The sequence below is a fragment of the Leptopilina boulardi genome, unplaced genomic scaffold (genome assembly GCF_019393585.1).
Source record: "Leptopilina boulardi isolate dan_hultmark-lab unplaced genomic scaffold, ZJU_Lbou_2.1 LbouV2_342, whole genome shotgun sequence".
NCBI lineage: Eukaryota > Metazoa > Arthropoda > Insecta > Hymenoptera > Figitidae > Leptopilina > Leptopilina boulardi.
The window spans coordinates 172,580-192,844 of record NW_026137910.1 but is presented as its reverse complement, the minus strand read 5'-3'; the positions used below and the strand labels follow the sequence as shown (position 1 = coordinate 192,844).

Here is a 20,265-nt window from a genome sequence, read left to right as displayed (position 1 = left end):
GAAATAAAATTTATTTTATGGAGTTGTTTCGTGTTTTTAATATCGTTTTTTCTTTTCTAAAAAAATACATGAATTGAAAAGGTCGAATGATGAACTGATCTGATTGGAAAAATCAAAGTAGAGAGCGCTTTTTTGAAATAATTTAAAAACTTAATAAAATTTTAAAGGGAATTTCAGGTTTAGAATTGTTTAAAAAAACACATTTTCTTAAACTTTTATTGTAAAAAAGTATTCAATTTACCAGGATCCGGAATTTTGATTTTTCTTCTAAACAAATCATAATTTTTATTTCTGAATCATAAAATATTTGACACATTTTCTCTATGGAGAACCAAGAAACATCTAGATTATTCTATTTTCGAAGGTTCTATTGCATTTTTTAAAGACAAAATAGCAGCAGATAATATATTTAAGTAAATTTTACCATAAAATTTATTTTACAATAGCATGAAAAATAAAGCGATTTTCCTGAGGGACTATCCATAAATTACGTAGCTCTTTAAGCTAGGGGGGAGGGGGTTAAAATTTTCAAAAAAGCGTTACGTCATTTATGAATGGCCCCTGAGGCAATTAATTACATTTCCAACTTTTAAATGAATCTACAATTTTTTTCAATTAGTTCTTTGACAATGTCAAACTCAAAATGCAATCCTCGGGATATTTCCTTCTAGTACTATTCTTGATCGAGGCATTATATAAATTTTCTCAGTTTCTTTAAAAGGAATTTACTCCCTCTTTAGTCGTTTAACCAATCAAATAATAAATGAAATATTTTTCAACCAATAGAAAATAAGAATTCAAGTTTGCTTGTTTAAGTCCGATATTCACACTAACATAGTTTGTATTTATTTTTTATTTTTAAAAAAGTCACAAATACAGTGACACATGTACATACATATACTAACTCTAATATATAGTCGCTATATACAACAGTTTACAAAAAGAATTAATAGTTTCAAGGTCATTTAATATAATATTTAAAAAAAAATTAACTTTGTAATTATTACTAAATATTTTTCATATTAATATTATTACAAAATAATGAGAATAATAAAATAGCACTTGCACTTGTACTTGGCTTTTGCACCTATTCTGGAACCGTCTTTATAGAAATTAATCTGTTCGTGCATTTTCAATTCTTATTTTTAATTACTTTTCTATTAACGCATATAAGTTTAAAAAATGTAGTTTTTTTTATTTTTTGTTTAGAAAAATTTGAATTTTATGTGACCTTACACATATTTAATTTTTTAATTAATATGTTTTTAGCAAGAAATACTTGTGAATTAGTTTTTGTGTTAATTTATTTTAAAATGTTAATATTAAATATTAATTTTGCTATTTTAATTGCTACAGTAGTTTTATCTGATTTGTATTAAAGAGAATGGAGACATTAACATAACCTGGAAACTGAAAAATAGTTTCGCAAATTAAGTTTTAATAAAAATTAATTTTAATATATATATATATATATATATATATATATATCGTTTGTTTATAAATTTGCGAAACAAAGGAAAGGATTATAAATTGATTAGAAATAAAATAAAATTTTCAATTTCTTATAAAGAGATAACTTTTATTATAATAAGTATAAAAACAATAAAGCCAGTTTTTATTTTTAAGAATAATATCTAACATATTTACAGTTGTTTTAAATGACTTACACGGAAAGAAATTTAGTAGCAATATTTGATAAATCTGATAGGAAATTTTAGTATTCTCTTTTTCAAACGCGGAACATTTGGGTTTGATAACGAAAATCGGTATATTTTTAACAATAGTCTTTTTAGTAAATATATTCCAGACATTGAAATTATTATTTCGTAAATTGATAAATTTATACGAAAAACCAGAAATAAGTTAAACCGACGCGCACTTCGTTATTTACTAAATTTATATGAAAATTTGGAAAGATTATTTCGAAATTTGTTAAAACTGTACTAAAAATTCGAAGTGGTTCAGTCGTGACAGATGACGACAGAAACACCAATAGATTCTACGCCAAAGTTTTATCTCTTTCTCATCTCGAGGATAGACGAGGATATGAACATTTAAATGCACACACACACACACACCGCATTGTTTTACATCGATTGGCTTATTTTTATTCCTAACCTATACTAACGATAATACGTATAACATTCGCAGAATAACGCTTCATATACAAATTTACGCTCATGTGAAAAACTGATGTGACCATTCTTATATACTAACCAGACATATTTTTCACCGCTTATGAGAAAGGTGAAATTATATCAAAACATGTTTAAAAATATAAATAAAAATCATTATTTATTGGGAAATAATTAAATATTTTATTATTTTTTGAAGAACAATTTTTTTTACTGATTTATTGTAAAATATTCAAAATTAATTATATAAAAGAAATTCAGGTCTGTATCAAGATAATGGTAAAAAGGGGCTTGTCTAAAGAGCTTCGTCAGTCTTCGTTACCACTCGGTGAGGATCGGGCAATGCCGAACGTTCAACTTCGGCAAATTTCGTCGAATCTCGTTAACTTTGATATGTCTTTTTCAATTTTCATATCAAATATATCAAAATCTGAAATAATTATATCATTTTATACAATTCTAATTACGAAATTTGAAATATTTGGTTAGAAAAATTGATAAAGAGCTTATTAAAATTTGACATTTTTGTGTTTCAATAAAAAGATTTCAGATTTCGTAAATATTATATCAAATTTTCTTTCCAACTATATTAAATATTCTTATTTTAATCTCAATCATTCTTAAAAATAGTATCGAAAATCGTTATCATGCCAAAATGTTCCGCAATTGTAACCAAATATACTAAAAAGTAACACCATAATATCAAATATTGCTACAAACTTTCTTTCCGTGTACATTTCTAGTTAATAAGATTCCAGATAGCACGCAAGTCTGCAGCCGACTTGCATTTCAAGTTTTGCAAGTTTGCTGCAAGTCTTCTGCAAGAATTTTCAACGAGACTTACATTATAATTTGTTTATAATTTATAATACTGTTTATAATACTGTTGTTCCGTTGAATTTCAAAAAACTTGAGGTTGAAAAATTTCCCGAAAGTGGCTTGGCACCACTAAATGGAAATGCAAAAATAGTCATCGACATGAGTGACGATGACTGTAATAAATTAAATACCCGGTTCTAGATTTTACTGTTTTCAGTATAAGGAAAAATCAAATGACTTTTTTATTAACAGAAGTTTTAATACACAACAATTTTGATTTAAAGTAATTTCTAATGAATTAAGGCCATGTGAGACAAAGTCACTTTTTGGTATTTTCAAGTATTTTCGGAAATGAGAAGAAATGTCGGGTTGAAATTTTGAGGAATGATAAAAAAGGGTTGAAGGAATTGGGCCGTTCTACTTATTTACTGTAATTAATTGCGAAATAATTTAAAAAAGTAATTAATAGTGGAGTTAATAGGTTTTTATTATTTCTTTGAGCGGCCACTAACTCGAATTGGCGCTAGTTCCTGGACCACTGATACATTCACGCGACGTCTGTGTGTACCCCCGCCATGTTGACTTCAACTTTCGTTCAAAAATGGGAATTTCCAAACTTTTATTTTTAATACTTAATATAAACGCAAAATTGTGCTTCAAACCGAGAACAGCGCAATTCTGAATGCTATTCTCTATCATATTTTCCAAATTTCAACCAAAAATTCTTTACTATTTTATAGAAAACTTGGAACTACGATACCATGTTTTTTGCATGGGGTTCACGTGGGTATTTCCCACATGGCCTTAAAATTTTTATTTTACGTGGTAATTGTAAATATGTAGCTAATATATAATTTGCCGGTTAATAGGCGGCCAGTAGACAGAATTAAATTTTTATATTTTCTTATAATACTTGCCTGCAAATAAACAGTCCGTTAGCCAAATAACTCGCTAGATTGTTACTGACTTGACCATTTTTAGGCCATTAGAAGAAGCACTGTTTTTAGTTGTACATATGAAATAGCGTTTAATTTCTTTTACTTTTCGCTAATTAAAGTAAATATTAGTATTTGTATATGAAAATAATACAGCTTTTGTTCTTACATTTGCTAAGTAAAATACTTTTAAAAATAAACTTTAGTTTTTAATGAAATTTTCTTCGATACATTCAGAAAAATGAGTTATTTGGCCAACAGTCTGACTTATCTCGGCCTGTACATACAAGTTAAAATACTCGACTTATGGCCATCGAACCATAATATTTTTATAAAAATGAGACTGATATATAAATGTGTAGATATTAATTAGGTATATTTTTACTATTTTACATAACACAGAAAATTAAAAGGCATTAAAATAAGCTGCAACGCTTATTTTAATGCCTTTTAATTTTCTGTGAAAACATGTGATATATACATAAATGTTATTATTTCATTAAAAATACTTGTACAGTAAATTGTTTGATTTTTATATTTTAAATTTAGAATAGAAAAGGCAAGAAAATGAGAAATGAAACAAGAATTAGAAACATACACAAATATATTATATATTTGTGTATTTTTCTATCTCATATACCTTGTTTACAAGCCAAGTTTTTTCAAAAAGATATTTATGATAAATCTAAAATTCACAAAGCAAACTTGCAAAAAGCTTGTTGCAAGCTTGCATTACATTAAACAAAAAAAATTTCTAGATACAACTTATTTCTAAATAAATTTCTAAATTCTAAATTGCACAGCCGTATTGTTTACGTCCGAGAAGTTGGCAACGCCATTTCATTTTTTCAAAAAATCAATTTTTGTGCTAAATTGTGCTAATTTTGTGCTAATTTGTGCTGCAAAAATTTTTTTGAAAAAATTAAAAATAGGGGTCAAAAATTTTAAAAAACAGTTTTTGGCAAAAAATTTATGATTCAGTTTTATTCTAAACAAATCATTTGTCCAGTTATAATGTAACAACAATACAATCTACCAAAAAAAGTGAAAAAAAATTTTTTTTTTTTTAAATACAAAAATTTAATATTCAAAATTAGCGCGGTGAAACTAGCGAGCCGCCAGCCGGCAGACAGCAGACAAAACCATAGGCGTCGACACTACACTAAACGCCACCACTAGCAAATTGGGCAGCAACGTTTAAACAAAAATAAAACACAGTTTTATGATTCACACATTACATTATGATACTACATGAACATATTTTAACATAAATATGATTAGTTAACAAACAATTTACACTTACATAATCAAACAATAATAATTAATGAAAAACTATTGTCTGCTAACAAACGGCTAGAGCTGCTAGCTATAAATTTTTCCACAAAAAATTCTTACAAATAAAAAACTAAATTTTTAATTTTCTTGTTGGAATACCTTCTAGGAATGTTTATTAACAAGTTTTATATACGCAAGAATTTTTTTGGGAAAAATTAATAGCCAGCAGCCCCAGGCGCTTGTAGCAGACAGTCGTTTTTTTGATTTTTTTTTATTTTTTTTCACTAAAACCGACTCAAAAAATTTATTTTTCAATGAATTTTGGATTTTCTTGTTTGAAAATCTTCTAGGAATGTTTATTAACAAGTTTTATATATGAAAGAATTTTTTTGAAAAAAATAAATAGCCAGCAGCCCCAGCCGCTTGTAGCAGACAGTCGTTTTTTTGTTTTTTTTTGATTTTTTTTCACTAAAACCGACTCAAAAAATTTATTTTTCAATGAATTTTTGATTTTCTTGTTGGAAAATCTTCTAGGAATGTTTATTAACAAGTTTTATATACGCAAGAATTTTTTTGGGAAAAATTAATAGCCAGCAGCCCCAGCCGCTTGTAGCAGACAGTCGTTTTTTTGATTTTTTTGATTTTTTTTCAATAAAACCGACTCAAAAAATTTATTTTTCAATGAATTTTGGATTTTCTTGTTGGAAAATCTTCTAGGAATGTTTATTAACAAGTTTTATATATGAAAGAATTTTTTTGAAAAAAATAAATAGCCAGCAGCCCCAGCCGCTTGTAGCAGACAGTCGTTTTTTTTTGATTTTTTTTCACTAAAACCGACTCAAAAAATTTATTTTTCAATTAATTTTTGATTTTCTTGTTGGAAAATCTTCTAGGAATGTTTATTAACAAGTTTTATATACGCAAGAATTTTTTTGAAAGAAATAAATAGCCAGCAGCCTCAGCCGCTTGTAGCAGACAGTCGTTTTTTTTTATTTTTTTCACTAAAATTGACTAAAAAAATTTATTTATTAATGTATTTTTATTTTTCTTTTTGGAAAACCTTCTTGGAATGTTTATTAGCAGGTTTTTTATTTGTAAAAATTTTTTTTGGAAAAATTTATAGCCAGCAGCTCCAATTTGCTAGTGGTGGCATTTAGTGTAGCGTCGACGCCTATGGTTTTGTCTGCTGTCTGCCGGCTGGCGGCTCGCTAGTTTCACCGCGCTTTCAAAATTAAGATTTTTAACCCTAAAATGGGTACATATCAAAATTTCTCAAAATCAATTTCTGTGCTGTATTCTACAATACTAGCACAAAAATAATCGCAAAAAATATTTTTAAAAAACTGAGTTTAATTAAAAGAAATTGCAATTTTATTGCTCAAAATTAAGATTTTTAACCCTAAAATGGGCAAATATTAAAATTTCTGAAAAACAATTTCTGTGCTGTATTCTACAATACTATCACAAAAATAATCTCAAAAAACATTTTTGAAAAAATGAGTTTAATTAAAAGAAATTGCAATTTTATTGCTCAAAATTAAGATTTTTAACCCTAAAATGGGCAAATATCAAAATTTCTGAAAAAAATTTCTGTGCTGTATTCTACAATACTAGCCCAAAAATAATCGCAAAAAAAAATTTTTTTAAAACTAAGTTTAATTAAAGGAAATTGCAATTTTATTACTCAAAGTTAACATTTTTAACCCTAAAATGGGCAAATATCAAAATTTCTGAAAAAATTTTTAGAAATTAATTTTTGTGCTGAATTGTGCACGATCAGTACAAAAATAAACTCTAATAACATTTTTTAAAAAATCTTTATTTTCAAAAATAACTAAATTTATAATTTAACAATAACGATCATAACCAAAAAAAATACAAAAATGAAAATTATTAGAAACTAATTTTTGTGCTGGTTGTGCACAATTCAGCACAAAAATTAGTTTCTAAAAATTTTTTCAGAAATTTTGATATTTGCCCATTTTAGGATTAAAAATCTTAATTTTGAGCATTAAAATTGCAATTTCTTTTAATTAAACTCAGTTTTTCAAAACTGTTTTTTGAGATTAGTTTTGTGCTATTATAGTAGAATACAGCACAGAAATTGTTTTTACAAAATTTTGATATTTGCCCATTTTAGGGTTAAAAATCTTAATTTGGAGCAATAAAATTGCAATTTCTTTTAATTAAACTCAGTTTTTTAAAAATATTTTTTGCGATTATTTTTGTGCTAGTATTGTAGAATACAGCACAGAAATTGATTTTGAGAAATTTTGATATGTACCCATTTTAGGGTTAAAAATGTTAATTTTGAGTAATAAAATTGCAATTTCTTTTAATTAAACTCAGTTTTTCAAAAATTTTTTTGAGATTATTTTTGTGCTAGTATTGTAGAATACAGCACAGAAATTGTTTTTCAGAAATTTTAATATTTGCCCATTTTAGGGTTAAAAATCTTAATTTTGAGCAATAAAATTGCAATTTCTTTTAATTAAACTCATTTTTTCAAAAATGTTTTTTGAGATTATTTTTGTGATAGTATTGTAGAATACAGCACAGAAATTGTTTTTCAGAAATTTTGATATTTGCCCATTTTAGGGTTAATAATGTTAATTTTGAGCAATAAAATTGCAATTTCTTTTAATTAAACTCAGTTTTTCAAAAATGTTTTTTGAGATTATATTTGTGCTAGTATTGTAGAATACAGCACAGAAATTGTTTTTACAAAATTTTGATATTTGCCCATTTTAGGGTTAAAAATCTTAATTTGGAGCAATAAAATTGCAATTTCTTTTAATTAAACTCAGTTTTTTAAAAATATTTTTTGCGATTATTTTTGTGCTAGTATTGTAGAATACAGCACAGAAATTGATTTTGAGAAATTTTGATATGTACCCATTTTAGGGTTAAAAATGTTAATTTTGAGTAATAAAATTGCAATTTCTTGAAATTAAACTCAGTTTTTCAGAAATGTTTTTTGAGATTATTTTTGTGCTAGTATTGTAGAATACAGCACAGAAATTGTTTTTACAAAATTTTGATATTTGCCCATTTTAGGGTTAAAAATCTTAATTTTGAGCAATAAAATTGCAATTTCTTTTAATTAAACTCAGTTTTTCAAAAATGTTTTTTGAGATTATTTTTGTGCTAGTATTGTAGAATACAGCACAGAAATTGTTTTTCAGAAATTTTAATATTTGCCCATTTTAGGGTTAAAAATCTTAATTTTGAGCAATAAAATTGCAATTTCTTTTAATTAAACTCAGTTTTTCAAAAATGTTTTTTTAAATTATATTTGTGCTAGTATTGTAGAATACAGCACAGAAATTGTTTTTACAAAATTTTGATATTTGCCCATTTTAGGGTTAAAAATCTTAATTTTGAGCAATAAAATTGCAATTTCTTTTAATTAAACTCATTTTTTCAAAAATGTTTTTTGAGATTATTTTTGTGATAGTATTGTAGAATACAGCACAGAAATTGTTTTTCAGAAATTTTGATATTTGCCCATTTTAGGGTTAATAATGTTAATTTTGAGCAATAAAATTGCAATTTCTTTTAATTAAACTCAGTTTTTCAAAAATGTTTTTTGAGATTATTTTTGTGCTAGTATTGTAGAATACAGCACAGAAATTTTTTTCAGAAATTTTGATATTTGCCCATTTTAGGGTTAATAATGTTAATTTTGAGCAATAAAATTGCAATTTCTTTGAATTAAACTCAGTTTTTCAAAAATGTTTTTTGAGATTATATTTGTGCTAGTATTGTAGAATACAGCACAGAAATTGTTTTTACAAAATTTTGATATTTGCCCATTTTAGGGTTAAAAATCTTAATTTGGAGCAATAAAATTGCAATTTCTTTTAATTAAACTCAGTTTTTTAAAAATATTTTTTGCGATTATTTTTGTGCTAGTATTGTAGAATACAGCACAGAAATTGATTTTGAGAAATTTTGATATGTACCCATTTTAGGGTTAAAAATGTTAATTTTGAGTAATAAAATTGCAATTTCTTGAAATTAAACTCAGTTTTTCAGAAATGTTTTTTGAGATTATTTTTGTGCTAGTATTGTAGAATACAGCACAGAAATTGTTTTTACAAAATTTTGATATTTGCCCATTTTAGGGTTAAAAATCTTAATTTTGAGCAATAAAATTGCAATTTCTTTTAATTAAACTCAGTTTTTCAAAAATGTTTTTTGAGATTATTTTTGTGCTAGTATTGTAGAATACAGCACAGAAATTGTTTTTCAGAAATTTTAATATTTGCCCATTTTAGGGTTAAAAATCTTAATTTTGAGCAATAAAATTGCAATTTCTTTTAATTAAACTCAGTTTTTCAAAAATGTTTTTTTAAATTATATTTGTGCTAGTATTGTAGAATACAGCACAGAAATTGTTTTTACAAAATTTTGATATTTGCCCATTTTAGGGTTAAAAATCTTAATTTTGAGCAATAAAATTGCAATTTCTTTTAATTAAACTCATTTTTTCAAAAATGTTTTTTGAGATTATTTTTGTGATAGTATTGTAGAATACAGCACAGAAATTGTTTTTCAGAAATTTTGATATTTGCCCATTTTAGGGTTAATAATGTTAATTTTGAGCAATAAAATTGCAATTTCTTTTAATTAAACTCAGTTTTTCAAAAATGTTTTTTGAGATTATTTTTGTGCTAGTATTGTAGAATACAGCACAGAAATTTTTTTCAGAAATTTTGATATTTGCCCATTTTAGGGTTAATAATGTTAATTTTGAGCAATAAAATTGCAATTTCTTTGAATTAAACTCAGTTTTTCAAAAATGTTTTTTGAGATTATATTTGTGCTAGTATTGTAGAATACAGCACAGAAATTGTTTTTACAAAATTTTGATATTTGCCCATTTTAGGGTTAAAAATCTTAATTTGGAGCAATAAAATTGCAATTTCTTTTAATTAAACTCAGTTTTTTAAAAATATTTTTTGCGATTATTTTTGTGCTAGTATTGTAGAATACAGCACAGAAATTGATTTTGAGAAATTTTGATATGTACCCATTTTAGGGTTAAAAATGTTAATTTTGAGTAATAAAATTGCAATTTCTTGAAATTAAACTCAGTTTTTCAAAAATGTTTTTTGAGATTATTTTTGTGCTAGTATTGTAGAATACAGCACAGAAATTTTTTTCAGAAATTTTGATATTTGCCCATTTTAGGGTTAATAATGTTAATTTTGAGCAATAAAATTGCAATTTCTTTGAATTAAACTCAGTTTTTCAAAAATGTTTTTTGAGATTATATTTGTGCTAGTATTGTAGAATACAGCACAGAAATTGTTTTTACAAAATTTTGATATTTGCCCATTTTAGGGTTAAAAATCTTAATTTGGAGCAATAAAATTGCAATTTCTTTTAATTAAACTCAGTTTTTTAAAAATATTTTTTGCGATTATTTTTGTGCTAGTATTGTAGAATACAGCACAGAAATTGATTTTGAGAAATTTTGATATGTACCCATTTTAGGGTTAAAAATCTTAATTTTGAATATTAAATTTTTGTATTTAAAAAAAAAAAAAATTTTTTCACTTTTTTTGGTAGATTGTATTGTTGTTACATTATAACTGGACAAATGATTTGTTTAGAATAAAACTGAATCATAAATTTTTTGCCAAAAACTGTTTTTTTAAATTTTTGACCCCTATTTTTAATTTTTTAAAAAAAATTTTTGCAGCACAAATTAGCACAAAATTAGCACAATTTAGCACAAAAATTGATTTTTTGAAAAAATGAAATGGCGTTGCCAACTTCTCGGACGTGTATTGTTTCTTATTTCAATGTTAAATCATCTTTCACTAAAAACTTAACAAACTTTCATCGCATTTCCTATAAGAGCATAATATGAAGAGCCGAATTTTTTTTTAATTATTTTAAAAATCACGTAAGTACGTTCATAAATAATCCTGTAAACATAAGGTACATTATTTATGTTCATATTTTTACTGCATTTTTTTGCAGTAAAATTCCTATTACAGCTTTAACAAAAATAAATTTGAAAGTTAAAATAAATTATATTTTAACCTTGTCTTGTAAACCCTACCCCTCCCCCATTAAGCATTACGTATTATATGGATAACTCCTTGGTTACCTGAGTCATTAAAAGAACAATGCGACGACAAGATAAATTCACTTATTTCACTTCAGTGTATTTCATGCAACGTTTAAAGCTACATTATTTCCTACAATGTTATCGTTTTTAAAAAAAATCATTTATTGTTTAATCGTATTTGAAATTTCAAACTTGAAAATCGTTCAGGTAAAATTACTTCTTTTATTAATATTTATTAATAACCCGTGTGGAAAAGTCGACTGGGCGACAATCTGGCCCAGATTGGGTTTCTCAATGTCCAAAGTGGGCCTTCCCAAAGAACCCCCAAACTTGGCTTGTAACCAACTACGCTAAGTGAAGCATTTGAGAATTTCAAAGTAAATATCATACAATAATTAAATGACGGGTTAGATTAACAAAAATTGTAATTAGTTAATAGTATACTTTTAATGCATATTAATAATGAAATTTATAAAAATAGATAATAATTTAGTTGAATAAATTATTTTAAAAATTGTGGTTAAAAATTATTAAACTTTTAACCAATTTTTGTAAATAATTTGTATATTTTATTTAAATAGAAATAAAAATTCTGCAAGTTTAAAATGTTTAAAAATATTTTTATATTAAAATTTTTCATTTATTTGTAATAGAAAATCCAATTAAATTTCAGTTTGGGAAAACCTTGGGAAATCCCAGTTTGGGCCAAAATGGGTTGACCCAAAGTTTGCCCAAGCAAACTTTGGCGCCAATCTCACTTTGGGCTACTTTGGGATGATTTCCACACGCGAAGTAACTCAAATAATAGTAATCTATATACTTTTTATATATGCAGTGGAACCTCGATTATCCGAACCGTAAAACATTTTATCCGAACTTCTGTTAATCAAACTTTTATTGCCTTCCAAATTTAAAAAATTATTTTTTATATTTTTTTCATTTTTAAAATTTTATCATTCAAATTTCGCTAAAAAATGAATAGATTTAATTTTCCAAAGCAAAATAACAAAATTTATTCCAAAGAAATCTTAAAAGATTCGTTTTTTATTTTATTATCTAGTAGACAAAAAACCATGTTCGTTCTAAAAACGTTTTTGGAACTAGGTTATTAGTTTAGATAATCGAGCTCATCCCACTGTAAATCAATCAATTTATTTTTCACTGTTATTCACCATGTTTAAAAAATGAGAGTTTAAGATATGCAAAAATATGAATTTTAATTTAATTAGAAATCCAAAATTGCCATCTATTCAGTAAATTTCTAGTAAATATAATATATTATATATATAGGTAATCCTAATCGCTTCGAAGCAAGGAATTTAATTTATTTATTTTCCCGGTATAAAATGCTCTATCTATATTCAATGCAAGTTCATAATGATCTAACTTTTTGCGAGTTTTTGCTACACGGAAAAAAATAGTTCGTGAAAGTTTCGTAAACTAGTTGTTCACTTTTGGACGGGCCCAAAGTTTGAAAATCTTTTATTAACTTTTTCCAAGATTTCACAAACGTTCATCACTCTCTTCATGACAATCAATGTCTGCGCACGCGCACAAAAAAAAGTTTGTGGAATCTTGAAAAAAGTTAATGAAAGATTTCCAAACTTTGGGCCCGTCCAAAAGTGAAAAACTAGTTTACGAAAGTTTCGCGAACTATTTTTTTCCGTGTACCGATAAGAAATAATTTAACAGTATTTTTTGCATAATTTTGTTTTTATTGTCAAATTATTTACCCACACAGCATAACATACTGCTGTAAGGTTATCGTATAATTATTTGCATAGATTGTAAGGTTACATCGTATAAGCCATGATTGATATAAATTGATTAAATTTTTTGCATCAAAAAATGAGACCGTTTCGTGTATCATTTCTAAAAATGATACACAATACGATCTCTTTTTGATATAACTTATGTGCATCAAAACGTTGCAAAGATTTGATGCAATTTTTGGTCTCAATTTGAGACTTTTAGGAAAACTGTGTGTTCTATGAAAATTGTGGCAAAAACCTTTCCGGCCGCAAAGTAATTCTCAGAAAAGGTTTCTATCACGTACCTGTAAACCTGATATTTAAAAAAAGAAATTAATGAAGTATATGTTTTCCGCCTTTAAAGTGTACCTAATAAAGATATATAAACATATTTTTTATTACTTTTAAACTTTTTAAAAGAAATTGTTAAAATTAGACTCCTTTTTGACGTTCTAGAGTAGTTTAACCCCTTAAAAGTTCAGCTCTGATAGAAAGGTTACATGTATAAAGAGTGTATATAATGTTATTCTAAGCTTGGTGTACCTAAGATATTATTGTAAGATATATTGTGAGCATAAATATTAATGTGACAAACAACTATTATCAAATTCTTTTCTCGTTAAGAACTAACCCCCACAGCACCGAAACTTTCCTAAAGATTTCCTAAAGATTTATTTGAAATGTTCGAAATATTTAATTGCAATGTTTAGTGAAAATTGTGTAAAGATTTAAATGTCCCGATTAAATAAAGGGGGCAAAATATACTTCATAAATTTTTTTTTAAATATCAGGTTTATTACAGGTACGTGATGGAAACCTTTTCTGAGAATTACTGTGCGGCCGGAAAGGTTAAACATTTATTCAAGTGGGACATTTAAATCTTTACACAATTTTCACTAAACATTGCTATTAAATATTCCGAACATTTCAAATAAATCTTTAGGAAAGTTTCGGTGCTGTGATGGAACTTTTTAAGTGGTACCCGCGTCATCTTTTCAAGCATTCTTCGTGTCTTTCCATAGATAGTGAGTTAAAATTTTTTCTAAAAGTTTTATTGTCTTTTTATGTTTAAGTCATTTCCACTAATTTTTTGAAGGTGATCACAATGGTTAGCGCATAAAAATAATCAGTAATTAATAACTTTTCTGAGAACAGAAACAAAATTCGCATAAACATTCGATGTGTCAATGATTCTATGACTGTTTTGAAAATATAGAAAATGGGGAGTTATGCAACAGCGATAGTGAGGAGTTGTGCAATAAATCATATTTAACAGTTTTTAATTCTAATACACCTCTCTATTTTTATTTCGCATTATTTATGAATAATTCGAATGTTTTATGCTGTTCACTTCAACTGTGCTGAAATAACAGATGGATTTTACATCTGTATTCACTGCAAATGAAATTAATTACCTAGTCTAATTCAATTATACACGCATAGAAAAAATTTGTTGTGCGGCAGCGAATTATTTGCTGCTACATCAAATTACGTTAGCTAATATAGGGACAGCAAACAAATTTGCTGTGGGGTCAAAAAAGTTTGCTGTGACAGTAAATTTTTAAAAATTAACACTGAAATTGTTTATCATAGCACCGAAACTTTCCTAAAGATTTTCTAAAGATTTATTTGAAATGTTCGGAATATTTAATTGCAATGTTTAGTGAAAATTGTGTAAAGATTTAAATTTCCTGATTAAATAAATGTTTAGTTTCCTGAACATTTATTTAATCGGGACATTTAAATCTTTACACAATTTTCACTAAACATTGCAATTAAATATCTTAAATCTTAAATCTTAAATCTTTCGAACTCCATGTGCTAGAATTTAGATTGACAAAACATAGTAGATGATAAATTTTTCAAAAATTTTATTTTAAAAATACAGTCTGAACAAGATGCACTGGAAATAACGGCTTTGAAAAATTTAATCGAGTACCTTCAAATTCCATCAGTTCATCCAAATGTGAACTACGGTAAAATTTTTTTGCAATCTTCTGTTTTTAATTTGTATTCTATTTTAATATTTACAAACTTATTTTCAGACGATTGTGTAAGTTTTCTGAAACGACAAGCAAAATCTCTTAATTTAACTGCAAAAGTTATTGAATTGCATCCCACAAAACCAATTGTAATTATTACATGGAAAGGCACAAAACCGGATAAACCTTCTATTTTAATCAATGGACATATGGATGTCGTTCCTGTAAATGCCGTAAGTTTTAATTAATTTAATGTATTTCTTTTTTGCAATCAAAACGCTTGAGTAACTTCAAATGTACTCAAAAGAATAATACTATATGATTATAAACAATAATATACGCAGTCATCTCTTTGTATACATTATATCTGAAAATGAAAATTTTCATTTTTTCACGTTTTTTACCTTTCCATTATTCTTTCACGTTAATTAATTATTTTTATCATTTATTTCTTGTCAATGTTTTTGTTCATTCGAAATAAAAAAAACATATCTTTTCACTGCAATAATATGCACTTTTTAACTCGTTTATATAAAATTCTTAATATATTTTTAAATAGTTTACCGTAGTGAAGAACAAATTTTTTTTTAAGAAACTAATTTAAAAAATTGAAACTTTTAAAAACATCGAAAGTGACACGTGCCAAAGCAATGTTATTGTAAATTTGGTACCAAGCCGGTACCAACGGCGGACTTTAAGTACACTGTTAAAAATGTTTGTAGTTTTAATATACATAAAGTACTTAAATTTAAGAAACTGGTATATTAGAGTGTAATTCATATACAAAGTATATTAAATTTTGTCACTGAAAAAAATTCAAATAAAAAAATTGCATTTTACTCAATTTATACATGTTCTTGTGCACAAAATAAGGTTTTTATTAATAAAGCAAAGTAATTTCTTTCATGTAAATACAAGTTTAAATCAATTTACATTGTAAAAATGCATATAATTTGACATTTATAGTACTTAACCTAAATGTCACATATAAGTATTAAAATTCTTGTATTTAGAATGTTTTTTTTGAAAAATTTTCCCCTTATAAAACATTATTTGGACATAAACAACACAATAGTTAAAGAATTACGCACTGTTGTTTCAATTTCAAATAAATTTTCAATATCAAGGAAATAATGACCGTTTGGTGAAATAGGCATCTACAGCCGCCATGTTGTCACTTTAAATTTAATATACATGTATCTTAGATTTCAATACCTGTAGTGCATATTCGCTTCATACGCATGTATATTAAATCTAATACAGATTTTTCTAACAGTGTATCCCCTACTGTTAATTCCCATATGAGATCCTATTTGTAAGATAGCTTATGGTTTCTTATATATGATTCTATACGAAATCTTATAAGGACATCTCGTAAGAAGAATCTCATCAGTGTCCATACAGGATTCCATAAAGGATCCCATATGGGGTCGAAATTTGAAAAATAAGATTTGTTAATATCTCAAAAACGGTAAGAGATACGTAAAATCGGACAAAATTTTGAGTTCATTTTATATAAAGCAAAAGTATTTTGTGTTTAAAACCTAAAATGTGTCTCATATTCTTTTTTTAAATAACTACTACATATTCCCATGTGGGATCCTATGTGAGATCTCATATAGAATTCCATATAGACACTCATGAGACAAATCTCATGAGTTTCCATATAGGATTCTCGTAAGATCTTATGTAGTATCTGGGACGCATGATTATGTTCTAAAAATCATTAGTCATAATTTACAATTTATCAAATTTTATTTGTCCTAATTAGTTTTGAGCCGAATTTTAATTTGTTCGAAATAGCATTTGGCATAATTTTCATCAATCCGATTTTCTATATTGCAGTTTTTTAAGGAACATGAATTTTCAAATTTTTATCATTGCAATATTTGAAATATTTTTTTGTTTTTTCAAAATGTAATGAAAATTAATACATAAACTGCTTCCGTTATATTTTAACGGACATTTAAAAAAAGTATGGCCATCTATCCCGGACTTACCGTACACAATTACAATACAAATTGAAACTGTATACATTCAATTGAAATCATTAAATTTTACAGAAAGAATGGAAATATCCACCATTTAAAGCCAAAATGGATGAAAATGGCAATATTTATGCTCGTGGAGCGCAAGACATGAAGGGTGTTACTATACAATATTTAGAAGCAATTCGACGATTAAAATTAAAAGGAATTCGACTACGGAGAACGATTCATTTGTCCATGGTGCCGGACGAGGAAGAAGGAGAGTTAGGCATGCAAAGTTTTGTGAAATCTCAACAATTCAAAGATCTAAATGTTGGTTTTGCCTTGGATGAAGCAATTCCTGGATCTCAAAATAAATATTATGTAACCTATGCTGAGAGGACAATTTTTGAAATGTGGGTTAACTGCCCCGGTAAACCCGGTCATGGTTCGAATTTGTCTGCTAATACTGCTGGCGAGAAATTACAAATCGTAATTGATCGTCTTCTTGAATTTAGAAAAAAAGAAAAGAAAAAATTTGAAGATGCAGGGAATATGGACAATGTTACTTCTATAAATTTGACAATGCTCAAGGTATGATAAGAAAACCACAATCAATTAAAATTTTTTCTGCCGAAAAGGTGGTACTGAGTGGCTGAGTTTGACTTCAGTACAACTACCTGATTACCCATCGGAAGACATTTTTAAAGTACTTTACCAATAGTTTTAAAGATATGTTAGATAAACACAAACTTATTGGGATTGTCGGTCTAGTGGCTTTTACCTACTTCGTCAGACATTCTGGTTTTTATTTCTCTTTCTATTGTGTTAATTAAATAAAGATGAAAAAGGAAAATGTTTGTCCGAAGTAGGTAACCACCAGATGGTGTATTGAAGTTTAGCCAATCCCAATATTGTCCTTCCTCTTAAAACGAACTAAATTGAAACTGAAATGATACTGAGCTCTCAGTACCAATCCAGTACCACTCTTTCGGTTGCTGATGACCTACACGAATGTAGAAATCTTTGGAGCGCTAGAACGTTTAAATCCATCAAAGCAATTTTTTTTAGGGCTCTGTCCACTTTGACGTGGAATGTCCCATAAAGATAATAATTTTGAAATTGGTCTTTTTAGGGTGGCATGCAAGTAAATGTAATTCCCGATATGTTGTCAGTGGCATTTGACATTCGTGTTTCACCTTTTGTTAATTTTACAAAATTCGTTGAAATGTTTGAAGGTTGGTTAAGGGAAGCTGGCGATGGAGTTAATTATACTGTTATTGACAAAGGACCGCCAACTGATGTTACAAAACTAGATTCAAGTAATATTTATTGGCAAGCCTTTAAACAAGCTTGCGATGAGAACTCTATAGAAATAGAAACACGAATTATGCAAGGAGCAACAGATTCACGCTTTCTACGCGCTGTATGTTTAATATTTTTTTTACTAAAGTTTGATAATTTCAGTCAAAAAATACATAGTAGTTTTATGGAATTTTTCAGCTTGGAATACCAGCTTTGGGATTTACACCATTAGGCAATACTACTGCATTAGCTCACGCTAATAATGAATATGTCAATAGCAATGACTTTCTTAAGGGAATTAAAATACTTGAAAAAATTTTATTAAAAGTTGCAAATGTTTAATTGTTTACGTAATTCATTTTTAATAGAAAAATTATATTATTTGTTTTGTAAATTATCATAGTACTTGAAAACTGAAATTTCAATATTGCAGATAAAACTATAAATATAAAGATATATTAAAATAATATAGGGGAGAGTGAAAAACAGTGGGACACTTTAATTTTAATTTTTAAAAAAAGTGTAATTGTTACTTCGTTTACTCATGTTTTTAAGTATAATATCCAATAATTTAAAATTTCTCAAACAGTGGGACATTAAACACTGAGACAGGCAAAAATTAAACACGAACCTTCAAAACAAGAAAAATGTATCAAGTTTCAAAAACTTCAAATTGTTTTATTTAATCACAATATAATCTTAATAGAATATGTACATTGTGTAGAAAAGAGTTCAAACTTTATGGTAATACCAAAAAGTGTTCAAAAATATATAAATTTGACATATTAATATGTCTTTGAAAAAAAGTGTCCCACTATTTGTCACTTTTCCCTATATATCAGAAACACATTTCTGTTGCGCAATAATACAAAAAAACTAACATGTAGTACAATAATGCTAAAAATGACTTAATATTGACTTTTCTGTATCTGTTTAACTCATAATATTATAATTACTGTCATTACTATTATTAAAATTAATAAAATTTTAAGTTTTTAACCAAATTTACATTATGTATTTTAATTAGCATGTAATGCGCACCAGATGATTCTTCAGAATCTAGTTTTATGATTGTAGCTAAACGACAACTTGGTTTTACATACGTTGCTGAAGTTCGCAACATTTATGATTATTGATTGGAAATCAACATAAATTTAAAGTATACGTTTCTGTCATAACAAAATACACATACTGAAATTAATATTGTTATTAAAAAATTTAACATAAAAACTACTTAAAATTTTTTTAAACAAAATTTTTTTTAATGGCCAGCAGATCCACCCGTTCGCCAAGAGATAAGTGATTTTTTTTAAATAATTCAATTTTATTGATCCTAGATATGACCGGGTCTGAGAAAGCTGTGCCATGGACCAAAATCAACTTCTCGAGAAAAACGCGTTTAAAGTTTTACTAAGAATTAAAATAGATTTCTTGAAACATTTTATATTTCAAAGGACCTAGATAAGTGTTCCTTATGTATTTTTTTATGCTGAACACGATTTTTATGGTTAAATAATTTTTTGAACATCAATGTTATTATTACAAACAATTTGTTTGCAAAAGTCAAAATGTGAAATTTTAAATCATAATTTAAGCGACTTGCTGATGACCTAGAGGTCTAAATTTTTATGCATCTTCAGAACTGACAACCGCACAATAATCCATGGTTATTTTTTACCTATAGAACCAGGTTGACGATGATGGGTATACTTAAGGATCATCGCCGAGAATTTAGCTCGAATTTTTTGTTAATAGTTTTGACATTCATTTTTGAGGTTTGAGAAAATATTCTTAAGACTTGGACAACCAGGTCGCCGAGAGACGCATGATTTGTACCCAAAATCCATTACATCGAATTGTCAAAGCATCGAGATCTATTACATTGACTCTCTCTCTTTTAACAACGTCGATTCTTCAAGGCATAGATTTACCATCTCATACCCTTATTAAAACATCGAATTTCCAAAACATGGAATTTTCATAACGTTGAATTACCAAAGCATCGACTTGT

At 26.8% G+C, this 20,265-nt stretch overlaps 2 protein-coding genes across 2 annotated transcripts in view; one reads left to right on the top strand and one right to left on the bottom strand.

The window, feature by feature from the left end:
• The window catches only part of LOC127285999 (innexin inx2-like), a 55,773-nt gene that overhangs the window by 15,040 nt on the left and 20,468 nt on the right, over positions 1-20,265 (bottom strand). The gene's annotated exons all lie outside the window — the stretch shown is intronic.
• On the top strand, positions 11,291-19,258 carry LOC127285998 (aminoacylase-1-like). The gene is made up of 6 exons (XM_051312252.1): positions 11,291-11,456; positions 14,889-14,976; positions 15,046-15,215; positions 17,046-17,543; positions 18,085-18,375; positions 18,453-19,258. The coding sequence occupies exons 1-6, from the start codon at positions 11,385-11,387 to the stop codon at positions 18,594-18,596; spliced, it is 1,263 nt and encodes a 420-aa protein (XP_051168209.1). The 5' UTR covers positions 11,291-11,384; the 3' UTR covers positions 18,597-19,258.